The sequence below is a fragment of the Talpa occidentalis genome, unplaced genomic scaffold (assembly GCF_014898055.3).
Source record: "Talpa occidentalis isolate TD23 unplaced genomic scaffold, MPIMG_talOcc4v2.1, whole genome shotgun sequence".
Lineage (NCBI taxonomy): Eukaryota > Metazoa > Chordata > Mammalia > Eulipotyphla > Talpidae > Talpa > Talpa occidentalis.
This window is the reverse complement of record NW_026555331.1, coordinates 141541939-141556690: the sequence shown is the minus strand read 5'-3', so window position 1 is coordinate 141556690 and position 14752 is coordinate 141541939. Positions and strand designations below refer to the sequence as shown.

Genomic DNA, 14752 nt, shown 5'->3' with positions numbered 1-14752 from the left:
ACCTCCCTCCCACAACTTTACACGTAGGCTAAAATGGTTCTCCTTTATCTTATCCAACAGACATTGAGTAGTCCAAGTGATGTGTTTTGTGTGTGGCTATGTCCTCAAATGCAGTGTGTGTGCATGTATGTGCATATACATACACTCATGTACATATACATGCATGCATGCAGACACATACGGGAGAGAGACCAAGAATCAAGATACAGGACAGGGTTACCAGTTCAAAAGCTCTCCAGGACCAGAAGTGGAATGTAATACATGAAACAGCTGGGTAACTTAACACCAATAGTAGAGGTTATTGCAAAAAGGAAAATATATACTCCATCAAAGAGCATTCAAATTCAACCTCAGAAAAACGGTGTTGGTCAAATCAAATACACTCACAGCTGGATTTCAGCAGAAGGGCCAGATTCAACCCTAACAGTGCAATAAACCTAACCAGTCATGTTATATTTTATTCCCTCTGAGCATGGCCAAGGGCTCTTAATTAGAAACTCCCCTGCTAGGGCCCCCAGGAATCACCAGGTCTTTGCCTAGGGACTGAAGATACAGAAGAAATTTGTGGTTCAAGATTAAATACTTACCACTTGAGCTCCCAGGAGTAGAATACTGAGATGCATCAAGGAATTTTCTAGGCGTAGGAAGGTTTGTAACATCAATCAGAGGAACAGGAGATGCATCTTTCATGTGGGAGCTGAAAGAGAAGAGTGGCTGTCGTTACTTATCATTTTCTCCAAAACCAGCTCAAGTCCCCACATGACAAACCCGTCCCTCATCACTTTCTTTCATGAGACCACTATGACTTTAAACATCTCCCAAGTATATTTCCAGTAAAGTGGGACAAACAAAGGTACATTCTAAGGGTTTCAAGTGCTTAATTGTTTTTTATTTTGTCTTTTCATTTTGATATTAGATTTAAAAATAAGTGTCCATCTTACAACCAAGTTATGCCATGCATTTTCAGCACCCTCTTTTGTTTCTGTATGAAATTAATTTAACAGCAAAGATATATCAAATGACATCATAATAACTGAATAAAGATTTAACAGCAGTTAAGTCTAGTGTAACTTGTGTTTTCTCGGGTGGAGTTGGGTTTTTTAACATATTCTGACAATGTGCTACATTTGGTTTTCTTCAAAAGGGGGTCATAAATTTCATGAAGTTAAGAATCACAACAATAAAAGATGATTTACAGAATCTCAAACAGGTTAATTCAATATTTGATTACCCATTTCACCTTTTCCAAAAAGACCTACTCCCTCATCTTAATAATGAACTTTAGAATCTCCAAAATAATCCCATTAATTTTATTTTTTATTTTTTTTTTAGGCTTTATTTATTTTTTTTATTTGTTTGTTTGTTTTGTTTATACATGCACTGGGTACAGTCAGAAGCGCGGGAGGGTGAGAGAATTCACCAGAGCCAGAGTGGGGAGCAGAGCAGGCAGAAGGACTGAAGTACACTGCTGAGGGGAGCAGCGGGCGGCAGGAGAGGTCTGCGCGCCATGTGGGATCCTCCGCCGGTGGCCGGGGAGCAGCCGGGGATCGAACCGGCGCCGCAGAGGCCACGGGCAGCTTCGCAACCCAGCGCTCAACCGCTGCGCCACCGGGGAGGCCCAATAATCCCATTAATTTTAAATGACACAAAGACTATAAAAAACAATTAAACTCTCAAGTTAATTTTCATTTATAGGTATATATTAAGTCTGAGAATGTAGGCAATACCAAAGCAAAGAACACCGGTGGCTTAACTTGCAGAAACCATCATCAAAACACATCGAGTCTACAACAGAAAAGCTTCTCTAAGTCCCCACGGGTAGAGAAATCAAGGCCACAGTTATGGGCTCTTTCCAACCCCAGCAAACAGTATCAAGATCACAGTTACCCAAGGAAGTGATTCTCAAAGTGGGTTGTAAACGGTTTCGGGCAAAGGCTGGGGGCGGGTGGTGGACAGGACCCAAACTGCAGAAAGCCTTTCTTGAATAGGATGGCAGGATATACACTGTTTTGAACATCTAACCCCCCCCCCCCACCAATAGTGCTATATCCCCATCTCCCTTCTATACTCCCTTTGGAGCAAGAGCTAGGTAGGTATGTATTTTAACACTAGTGAAAAAGAAACTCGTTCTTTCAAAAAAAAAAAAAAAACACTGGGGGGAAAAAAACTTTTGTTAAAGGGCAAAATTATCATACAAAGTATTATTTTTATCAAGGACTAATAATGTATGGGCCATTCCCTAGGGTCCCGATGGTAACTATGACAGTCACTGACTTCTCCCTTTTCACTTATTACAGGGATAGGGACTCATTAATCAAGTCCTGAACATTTATGTGCTCGGCACTGGGCTTGTCCTGAGGAACCAAGAATGACTAAGACATGAGCTCAACCGAACTCAGCCCATTTCCAATTGTTGGAATCACTGAAGACGCATATGAAACCTCAAGTGAGGTAAAAGATGAAAAGGAACAAAAATAGCAATTACCAGAAATTGAACTGACATAATTCCAGTAGCTCTTTTCCTGAAACACAGTTATAAGTTTCCATTTGCCTCAACTACCTTTAAGAATTCCAACAGAGTCTTCAAATCCACTGATTTGTCATAACAGTTTTGTCCATGTATAAAATCAACAAGGTTATGGATTTTTCCACTCATCTTTTATGTGTTACTTTCATTTTCCTCTTTTTTTCCCTCTCTTCTACCTCATCCTCTTCCTGCATTTTACTCATAGTTGGAAAACCAGTGCTACACACCTCCCTAGCCCCTGGAAACACTTTCAGAGACAGGGTGATCAAGGACTTTATTGTGCTACTACTGAGTCCTTAAGAAAAAGTTCATTTCATATGGAAATATTTATAACATATTTTATATTTTTCCCCAAAAGTAGAAGAGTTATTTTGGAAAGCATAGCTAAATGAAGGTACGGATTAGCAGGCAAAGTCCGGTAGATAGCTGGAATACTGCCTGCCAAGCCTGCAAACAGAGCAGCACCATGAATGCATGTGTGTACACACAGCAACGAGCACGTATGTGTAGGCAGAACATATGCATCTAAATATAGAGGTGCACATGAATCAGTTTAGATTAAAACCTACAATTATCTCCTTGGTTTTAACCTAAAAATATATTTCAGCTAAATATAGGGTGATATATGGCTTGCCATTTTAACTTTGAAAAACATAACCCACTGACTTTATTAGCAGAGCCAGAAGGGCTCTCCAACTCCATCAATAAACTTTTAGAAAGTCAATTTACAGCAAAACAATTTTCATAGACTCATCTCTCTTTCTAAAATTTTCCCTTGGGCTTCAATTTTCTCCTTTGTGAACACTAACCCAAAGGCAAGTATCTCTGGAAATGACTTTCGGTTTTTTTCTTATTCTTTTATGGGAGGACTTATTCTCCAGAGTTCAAGAGAAAGGACACACATCCAGTCTGTTAGTTAATACTGACAGGAAGCTTGGCAGAAAGGCATGTGCCTTCCACAATATCACGTGTAAACAGAGGGAGTTCAGTCTCTTTTCCGGGAGACAGAAAAGGCCTCTTGTCCCCCAACATGTGAGGTAAAGTTGAGAAAGAATTAACACCCTCTAAGGGTTTTGACTCTGTTAGGGAAGTATTTTTGAAAACACATAAAATGAAAATTAGATTGTTCTTTTCAAGTTTCTATTATGAATGCTCTCAACTGCTTTATTTTGAGAGAAATATTGACAGAAGTTATTCTTCTTAAATACATGACAAATCTTGATTTTAAATTCATTAAGAATCATTCGCAACTGTTGGGAAAAAAGACAGCAAAATGTACATTAAATCTTTCCCATTATAAGACAGTTGCCCCTGCCCACATTACTAATTGTTGATTGTGATTGAACATGATTTGCTATTTTATAACCATATGGTGGAAGAAAACAATAAAGCAAATTAAACTATACCAAAAACAACTAGCACTACCATCAATAACGCCAAGGACTTCGTTGTTAGAACCATCCAACCACTCAGCATCTAATTTTAAATGTGTTTTTCAGTATTCAAACCAGGAAAGGCTGATTTTTATATGTTTTAAAGAAGGATTAGAACTGCCATTAGCTTATTAAAACTTTGCTTTTTAATTACAAATGTATTCCTTCATTTGGTAAGAAATAAGACCAAATTATCCAAAATTTACAGCAGGAGTTCATTTGGATAGTTTGTCAAACTAACATTTGACAAAGGTGAGCTGAAATTTAAGTTGTAAATCTAGTATCTAATATATTCACTTCTATAACCCCAACAGCTGGCACAGTACCTGTCAAAGAACAAGTGCTCGTAAAAGTTGGTTAAATCAAACTGAGCTGAGAAATGTCTGTCAAAGATAATATGCCCTTAGTAAGAAAATGTAACTGAATAATGAAACAGGAATGGCTGGCATAATAATTCTCTATGGTTCGAAGATCTGGCTGAACATACAGAAATAATAATGAATAATTTAGAGGGTATAAAAGTCAAAAACAGTCATGGTCTCAAATGATAGACCAAGAGTGAAGACATGTAATGCAAAATAAAGTGCAGCTAAAATTCAAGCAGAGACAGAAGAGGGATGGAATGGGGGCAGGGAGGAGGGTTAGAGGGAGAAGCAAGTAGGCAGAGGACAAGCGAAAGATTTAACAAAAGAAAATAGATACATGGAAATAAAAAAAAAACTTAAGGATCAAAGAGTTACACAGGAAATATAATGGGGTCAAGGACACTCTCATCAGGAAAACAAAAAGCACACAAAATCCACCTGTCTGAAATTTTCACCTCCACAGACTAGTAGCCAAGAAAACAAGGTCAAATCAAGTACTAACCCAAGATGCACACAATACGTAAACAGAATTAAGTCTTTTTAAAGAAACCTTATACTTCAGAAGCCATGGTCGAGGTGCATAAAGTATCTGTCTAGTAAAAACTATTTGTTGATATAGGTATTATAGGTTTTTACACCACCAAACTGTATACATGCTCTTTTTTTCAACATTCTTCAGATCATCCTAGTTTTCCTTTGTAACTGCAAACATTTTGCCATTTCATTAAAAAACAATTTTCAAATTAATTGTATAAACATATTACATGTTCATGGTGCAAACATTCTCAGTGCAGAGGGCATAAATAAGTCCTTTCTATGCCCCACCCCCCATATGTCCACTTGCCATGGGTAATTCCTTTTTTTTTTTTTTTTTTAAAGATTTATTTTTTTTTATGCATGCAAGAACTGGGGTAGAAGCCAGATGTGCGGGAGGGTGAGAGGATTCACCAGAGACAGAGTGGGGAACAGAATAGTCAGATTGACAGTGTTTCAGCAATGTCCTTCTGGAACATTCTATACACATGCAAACATACATCTGTATCTGAAGGATAATTTTTAAAATATACATCCTTTCAATTCTTACATAGATTTATATCATACATGCTATTTCTCAACCTGCTTGTTTGGGACCAAAGAATACATCTTAGAAATCTTCCCCCATGAGGACAAAGATTTTTATTTAAGATCTACTATTACATGGCATGGGTATACCATAATTCATTTAACCAGACTTCTCCTGAAGCACATTTAAATTGTCTATTTTTGTTGTTTTTGCCAACAATGTTTCAATGAAATCCAGACACAAATGTTTATGTGAAATCTTTTTTGTAGGACATGGACTTATAAAGTCTATTTTCTTCTATGCTAATAAAATTTTGATGTTATTTTTATATTCAGGTAGAATTTTTTTATATAGCAACAGGTAGGCATCTAAATACATCTTCCTGAAATAGCCAACTGTCTCAATACTGGTTGCCTTCAATTCTCCATCATGCTTAATTACTGTTAAAACACACTAAAGTCCCATATAACCTGGAATCTGTTTTGAAACTCTTTCATTCCACCAACCTGACTTTCTGCCTGCATACTTATATTGTTTTGACTAAAGCAATTTTATAATATTCAGTGCTAGATAAGAAAAAGCTCTTTAATCATCTCGATTTCAATGACTCACACATTTATTCTTCCTTGTCTGAGTTTTTAAAAACTCAGCTGATATAACATATATAACATATAACGTATAAAAGCCTTACTCCAAAAATTTATGTACCGTTTTATACTAATAGTAAATCAACACAATTTTATTTTTAAAAATAAATGAAATAAAAACTCAACTGAGATTTATCTGAGACTGTCATCTTTATGAGCGAAAAACATAGGTTTCCCCATTTAGTTAGGTCCTTTCCAGATCCTCCAAATACATTTTTACTATTTCCACGTAGGCATCTACCCTTCATTTGTTAATCTACCAGTTGTCTATTTCTACTTCAAAAATGTCTTGTTATGTATGTGCCCTCATAGGACTTCTTTGCTTCCTCTAGCAGACATTTGTTCTTGGGAGTTTCTGGATACCAACAATCAATAACAATCTTGTACTTGGAGATACACTTCATGGTCTGGGTCAAAGCAAGAGCGAAAGAAGATCCAGCTTCCTAGTATAAAAGATGAAGGAGGCCAGACATGTCCCAGACTCAACAAACTGGGTGCTCCCACCCAGGGCTTTGAATCTGGAGGGGATAAAGGGAAGATGCAATGACATGTAGACATCATTTATAGGTACATGAAAGATCCAGCTGCAGGCACACGGTGCTGGCAGAGCAGCGACCCCAATGTGCCCCTCCTGTGGCTCAGCTGCTCTATGTCCCGTGACCCTGCTGGATGTCAGAGGCTGATCATGCAGACTTCCTTCCCCTTCCCTCAGAGTGTAGGAATCAACTCGACAATAAATTTCTTCCCTTGTTTTAGTTCCCAACACTGATTTTTGCAATTTGCAATCAAGAATGTTGGCTAACGTCCTTTGTAATAGAATGTTTTCGTTCCTTCTGTCTTGTCTTGTGATTTTGCAGTGTGGAAATACTGAAATATACATATCTAAGTTAATAAACACACAACTAAATGAATTAAATATTTGTTTCTATTAAAATCCAGAACAATTTCTGACTTACCTAAAGCAAGAACTTAACATTCCTTTCTATTTTCTACCTGTCCAAATTCCCCAGTATAATGTAGGGATAAAATTTCAGTTCACTATATTCTTTGGCCATAGACCTTGTTCAAAAACAGTTTATAAGCTTTTCACCTTACAAAAATATTTGCCATTTATTTATATGCAAATTTACCTATTTTTTAGATGAGTTAGAAATGAAGCTTTATTGTAGGTGATAGTAAGTGCAGGCAGATTTAGGGAGAATGGTGCCACAAATTTACATATTAATGGTGTCTAGTCTTTGCGGTAGTTTTAAATTACCTACTTATTGTTCTCAAGTGGTTGAATTTAGTTTATATCTTAGAGTGCATCTCTGAGTATTTTCCTTAGAAAAAGAACATTAGTGTTTTGGTTCTTGTTGTTAATTTATATCTGAGACTGTCTCTCCGCTGCCTTTGCATATCAATATGTACTTGGCCAGGTAGAGAAATCTTTGGTCCAAGTTCTTCCCCATTCAACATGTTGTAGACTGTGTTGTGCTGTCATCCGGTATTTTGTGCTCGGCAAATTCTGGTGAGCTGAATTTTCGCTTCTTTTTTGTGTATCAGGACAAGGTTTAACTGCATACAAGAGAAGAGCCCAGTAACACTGGCCTGAGCAGAAACAAGTTTTCCTTCTTGTCGTATACAAGATGTAAGCCATTCAGGGCTGTAACAGAGGCACTGTGTCCACTAATGGAGTAGAAGATCTGGGTTCCATCCTAAGGTCACCTAGGGGCCAAGATGGTTTAATGGCACCAATTCGTGCTCTAATCTGAAAGGAAGGGCAAGGGAGCGTAAAAGAATGAGTATACCAGGTAGGTAGGCACCTCAAGAATTTTGCTATGAGCCCTGGTTCAACATCTTGCAGGCAGAAGTCTCACTAATCACCATTAGCTATATAAGAGGATGGAAAATGTAACTTTTTGCTGGGCATCTAGCCACCAAAAACAAAAGGGTTTTCATTAGAAGCGAAGGAGAGAATGGACAGTGGGTGGGCAAATAATCATCTCTGTCAGAGCAGATAGCACAATTTGTCTTCCTGATGCTTAGAGAATTTGCCTTTGAAGTTCACAGAAATTCCTTCTTCCTATCACTGCTTTTTACCTTGAATCCCTCTGATGTGCAGACTAAGGTCTTTTTTCTATTGAAGTATGCTTCTTATTTACACTGTATTTACTGCTCTGTTCCTCTCTGTATTGGTGTGCTAGGGATGCCACAATGAAGTCTCACAGACTCAGGGGTCTGCACAACAAATTCATTTTCTCACAGCTCAGCTGACTGTCCAAGATCAAGATGCTGACAGGGTTGGTCTCCTTTGAGTCCTCTCTCCTTGGCTGGTGGAAGGCTGTGTTGTCGCTGTGTCTTCACACAGTCTTCCCTCTGTGAGGGGCTCTGTCCTGATTCCTTCCTCACTCAGACACCAGTCATACTGGGGTAGGGTCCACCCTAATGGCCTCCTTTGAACTTATTTACCTCTTGAAAGATCTGATCTCCAAATACAGTCATATTCTGAGGTGCTGGGAATTAAGGTTTCAATATTTGGATTTCAGGAGGATGCAATTCAGTCCATATTATCTTTTTCTTGTCACTCTGTGGAACATCTAAAATCACCATTCTCCATCTCTCATTCCTTATCTTTCTTTCATTAGCTTGTCTTTTCCACTTTATGATGAGGAAAGCTTTCCCTCCTTATCAGGGATTCAACTCTTGTCTCTAATGCTTTTTAGCCAAGACTTCAATTTTTCTACTTTAATTTTCCTTGCATTTTGTTAGCTCGTGTAGCATGTACCCCTATTCCATTCTGATAGTGCCCCATTACTTCATGGAAGCTCATGCTTGCTAGATACAAGCACAAAACTTCAGTCGTGGTAACAATAAACACTTATTTTGGTGATGGTGGGTCCAGGCAGGCAGTTTAGCTGAGCTTCTCCAGGTCTCTCATCACCCTGAGGCCAATGCCACCACGATAAAGGCAGAGGCACATGTGAGCAAGGCCACTGGCATATGCACATTTCAAGACCCACCTTGCACTGCACATGCTGACAATACGAAAAATTCAAACTCAAAGGACAGGAAACACAAAAGGAGTGATTATTTTGATCATCTCATCTATAGTATCATCTTGTATCTTTTCAAAAACCTTCAGCTTTAAGCCTCCTAAATTTTTCATATATTGCTTTAAAAAATTTTTTTCTCAGAAAAATGTTCTTCTCTGAGATCTCAAGGTAAGGCTGACTGTCCCTTATGCTAGAGGATATTCCCACAGGACTCGGAGTTTTGTTTGTTTTATTGTGTTTATTAAATCTTGCACAGAAAGAAATTTACCCAGACCTGCCATTTATTCACCACCAGACACTGTAGGGAATTTCCCGGGCACTGCCCTTGTCCACTCCTCTCGGAAAAGGTACTGACAGTTATTCTATTTACATCCAGTCTTGAAATCTCAGGGACATACCCCGTAGCTCAATTTGCATGTGGGAGTTTATTTAGTGTCCATCTGCATAACAGAGATAGAAACATTCTCTGCTAGGGACTCTGAGTGAACAAAAGCATCACCTGTGAAGTTGGCAATTTTTGTCTCAACAGGACAGAAGACGAAAGGCTTCATGCACTGCTTCTAGCACTCTGTCTGCAGGTGGATGACAAAGCACGAACACGTGTATTTCAGCAAAGTGTTAAAGTGAAAAGAACTTACGCCTATTTTAAAGGAATGTTGAAAAGACATATGGTGCACAGATATCTAATACATGCTTATAACACCAATATTCTTAAGGTTGAGTTTTATTTCCTACCATCTCTACTTATCTTCTAAGTGTCTTGAGTTCAGCTGGCCCTTAAATGTAGAACTATGCCACGATCAGCACAGGGATAAAAGAAAAGAGTTTTCTCTGAACTTATATTGAACTAGGCCAGATGGAGGACTGTCTACAGCTCAACACAACCCTAAGTAACAAAGAAACTCATAAGTGCAGTTCAGACACTTGTATTTCTTCACTAGGCCGACTTCATTGTCCAGTTTAAGGATTTTTTTCACTTCCTTCTGACATATATATAGTATCTCTGATCCAGTATATTGAAGGCCCACAGTAAATGCTTCTCGTTTGTTGTTTTTTTTTTTTTTTTTTACATAAGAGGATTGTAATAAACATACAACAAAGGAATGAGGGACTCAGTGTCAACCTTTCAAAACACAGTATTTGTTATTCGCTATTCTATAACCATCTTAGTTTCACAGACAGTATGCGAAAAAAGAAAAGTAAAATAACTGCAACTATATTCTGAGAAACAAGAGTCTTTAAAACATTACATTGCTACAAATATTGTAGTGAAGAGCCTCTGACCAACCTCATTCTCCCTTTCTCCTTGGTCCGCTGCACAACTCTGCTGGTAGACTTGATATACAGATGCCGGTGCAGTTCGTCTATGAGGACCAAGTGGAGGTTCATCTTCTTGCTGTGAAGCTCCAACCGAAGGTCACTCAGACCTTCCACCTGGAGCAGGGGGCCCTCCAAAGATTCAACTGCACACACCTGAAATAAAAGAAAAATTGATTTAAGTGTAAGTAAAAGAGCCTCCCCTGGTGGTGCAGTGGTTGAGCGCTGGGCTGCGAGGCTGCCCACAGCCTCTGCAGCACCGGTTCGATCCCCGGCCACCGGCGAGGGTCCCACAAAAAAAAAGTGTAAGTGAGAAATCTAGCAATATTATAAATGAGATTTTTCAAAAGCTGTTATCAAAAGGAATTTTGAGAACCTTCTCAGTAAGCATGGGGCTTTGCAGAATATAATGGGGATAGGCCTGGCTGGACCCTTGAAAGGCTCAACACCTAAGACAGTGCTGAAGAAAGCGATCTTGACAAGTATAAATATGAAGGCACATGAAGCACAACAGAGCTGTATGCACTATTTACCCCACATGCATGATCCATGGACACACACGAAATGACTCCCTGAAGACACATCATTCCTAGTCTCACAAGAACTCCATGTACTAATGGCTTCAATCTAGGTCTAGCCAGTAGCCTTTTCAAACTAATAAATAAAAGCATGCTATATAAAACCTAATCCTCATGGTGACCATGTGTCAGGCCTCTCTTGCTTGCTCCTGTATGTTTTTCATATGAATGCCAGTGCACAACAACAGTCATTATCTCTCCTTGACCAGATTCCATTTGATACAAGAAATTGGTTTCAAATGGTAAATAGAAGAGAAAATATAAGGAGAGAAGACAGCCCTGGCCGAAGGTACAAGTGGGGAGATTCTAAGACAAAAAAGGGTTGGAGGAATAAAGATGGTGTATACGAGTAGAGATGAGGGCCTCAGGGAACATGGAGTGACTCACGATGAAACCGGTGTCAACTACCAAGGAAAACAACAAAAAATAGACCACATGTGTGATATGATCCCATTTATCCCTGTATTTTATGTCTTCCTGTGTATATAAAGAGCTTGTGTAATGAAAAACACAGTGAGGAATCTTGCTGCATTCCTTAGCAGAAATAAATGGAGAAACAAAGAATGAAACAATAGAGGAGAGAGAAAACGTAGGGGAAAGAGCCCCACACCACGCTCCCCGCAAGGACTGACACCCTGACCATTCCCTGTTTAGGTTATACTGCTAAATATCCCTTCTATGTGCAGATAAAAGCAATAGCTAATACTCTGGGGAGAAAACATTTAGTGTAATTATGGATATAAACATGATCCTCAGCAAGTACCCCAAAGCCCCAAATAGTGAACGTCATGACACATACGGCACCCACAGACGCTGAGCATGGGTCTACACTAGAGGATCAGTCCTCTAGGAGCTGTGGATAGTGACTCCAGAAAACTTTTTAGCTGCCAAATGCAAACATGCTGAGGTGGGGAGGAAAATGCAATGTGTTACCCTCAAACACATCACTTGTTTTGTGAGAGGCTATAATCAAACGTCAGGAGCAAATAAGTTTGAGTTAACCAAGAAAGAATCAAGGAATGAAAGAGTGACAAGCCCTGGGCCAGCTCTGCCCTCTGAAGCCTGCAGGTTCATTTTCATGCCGCCTTGCCACTGCCCCCGCCATGGGAGCCCCTGGGCCGTGTGCAGCTGCCAGCCACTCCAAATGGAAAGGCAGCCTCACAAAATGACCAAAGTGTCCCCACGGAGGAAAAACAACAACAAATTCATTTACACTTATGCTCTAAAATGGATTTTAACTCAGGTCTCTAGCAGAGAAAAGAGGATGCATTAACCTTTAGTGACATCGAGATCCAGAAAATGAAAAATAATTTGGTAAACCACTGGCCCATCATGTAGCCTTAGCCCTTAAGGTAATTAAATCCAGCTGAGATATTTAAGCTTAAAAACCACCCACTGCACATCCACACTCCATTTGTTTGCAGGAATTTGCATGAAGATTTTTAACCCAAAAGGCTCACATTGCAAATGCAAAATTATATGACCATGTCAACTTCCAAAGTCATTTTTTAATGTAAATAAAGCACTTAGCACAGTGCCTGGTACATACCGAAACCCACTGAAATTATTTTTAACTGAACCTACCTATTATGTGGGGAGAGAAACCTCTGAGGGTATTTCTAATATGTCTCCATGCTGCATTTTTAGTAAAGTGCTGTATCCTTCATGGAACCACAATAACCATTCAGATGACAAATTTTCTAAGTGTTTCCTTAACCCACAATGTAAGCACAGGGAACATATATCTAATTGAGAGTTGTCTTACAACTGAAAAAAGTTCGAAAGCCTTACCACAAAGAGAAAGAAAATAGTCTTTTGTTCCTGTAAGAAAAGACAGTGCTTTATTTTCTGACCTTCACTTATTACAAGTCTATTTATAAGGCTATAATTATGGACACTAGAAGGTCACAGTATTCCCCGACTCTAACCTTACTAAGTGGTACTCAAAACAATTTAAAGAAAATAATTGTCAATGTAACATTTGATCTCTAGAACATCAGCTTAGAAATCTGACATTTATCTTATCTGGCTTTTAGTGGCTTGTGCCATAACGTTTATATATAAAGGAAAATTTGATGAGACAGCTAATAACCAACCCAACAGGTCAATGCCTGATAGTCATTTCTATAGACTTTACTTGAATAGAAATTAAATATACACCTACAATGAGAAATGTGCATTGCTAGTGATAAAAAAACAACTAAAGAATTTTTTAAGGTCTCAGAAGCGATCACTTCAAAGATTATTTCACTACTACCCAAGTTTAATGACTACAGAGCACTTTTTAAATAAAACCTGATGAAACACCAAGAGGAATTCCAGGGATGCAGTTGGGATAAAGTAGACAGCAACAGAATCATTCTATGGGTTAGTGGCTCTGAGAAATAAGCAAAATTGGGTGCCAAGTATGATACAACATTGAATAATGTCACGAATATTTATTAAAATTACAAGACAAGACAGACGAAAGATCAAATCAACAGCACACCAGATGGTGAAATACTGTCTATGCATCTACTCACATATTGAATGCCATACATTGGGCCCCAAATCATCTCAAATATCTCTTAAAACTCCCAGGGAAGCCACACCATTTATGAAAGGTGGATTACTACATAATGTGTCATTTAAACACATTTTGAATTTTTCTAACATTAAGACTCAAAAATAGTTGTGGGGGGAGGTGAGAAATATATTACTAGCAGGGATATTTTTCACAGTACTGCCTATTATTTAACAGAGCACTGCTATTCTGCTTAACACAGCTGGAAACTACTCGTTTTCAGTTGTAAAACAGCTTACATTGCCTGTACGAATATGTATGTCCATTAGGATTATGAAAATAAATAACAAGTTTTAACCCATTATATTGAACAGGATAACAATGAGTTGCTATAGAAACTTGTCCTGTAAGAAAAATATTTCCATAACTCAAAACATAGGTTAAAAGTATAGTTCAAATGTACATCATTAAGAACTGTCTAATGTTTTTAAAAATCTACTTTGGGTGGAGAAATAAGTCTACAACAAAGGAAACATCTGTAATAAGAAACTACAGTGCCCTTAAGTTTTCTCTCCCAAATATTTTTTCTCAATTTCATTTCAGTTTAAATTAGATTTCCCAGTTAAGTGTTTGTCTTCTATCAATCTTACTTAAGCTGATCTGTTCAAAAATATCTTGTTTTGTTGTTTTCACATGAACCAATGGAAATGTTCTTGCAGAACATCCAAGTCAGCCATGCTCAACACCTTCTTCGTTGAAGAAATACTGGGAAAGAAACTACTGATTTTTTTTTTTTTTAAGTGGGAGAGGCAAGACCCAGAAAGATATATGACATGAGTAACTGTTTCTAAATAGAATTAAGGTTCAAGCCAAAAAAGAAGAAACACTAAAAGTAAACAAAAACCCAACCTGATAACCAAACCATCTGCTTGCTAATAAAAACCGCTTCCTTTGGCAACAATGCTCCCTCAAGAAAGCAAATGCATTGCCACTATTGAGTCCAAAACAAATATTTTCTTCAAGGCTGCAGTAATTACATGGTTCCAAAATGTTTTATCACTTTCCAATAGATCAGTATGTCTCCCTGAAGGAAGTATTCTTCCAGGCAGACAACATAATGGTTCTGAACATGTTGCCTTAATCCAACTTGCAGATGCAGTAAAACGACAAAATTAGGCTATTACAGAGAATCGGTACCTTTCTCCCCTCTTGTATGTATATAGGACATCAAAAGTTAAACAAGTTTTTAAACAATCTCAACTACAGAACACCCAAATTCTTTGG

The 14752-nt window shown here is 38.3% G+C and overlaps 1 protein-coding gene across 1 annotated transcript in view; it reads right to left on the bottom strand.

Moving 5' to 3' along the window:
- The window catches only part of EXOC4 (exocyst complex component 4), a 668442-nt gene that overhangs the window by 611512 nt on the left and 42178 nt on the right, over positions 1-14752 (bottom strand). Inside the window, exons 4-5 of the mRNA XM_037513395.2 lie at positions 10359-10543; positions 588-697 (exon numbers count right to left, since the gene is read on the bottom strand). Of these exons, the coding sequence (XP_037369292.2) occupies positions 588-697; positions 10359-10543 (295 nt within the window). The remainder of the gene's footprint in view (positions 1-587; positions 698-10358; positions 10544-14752) is intronic.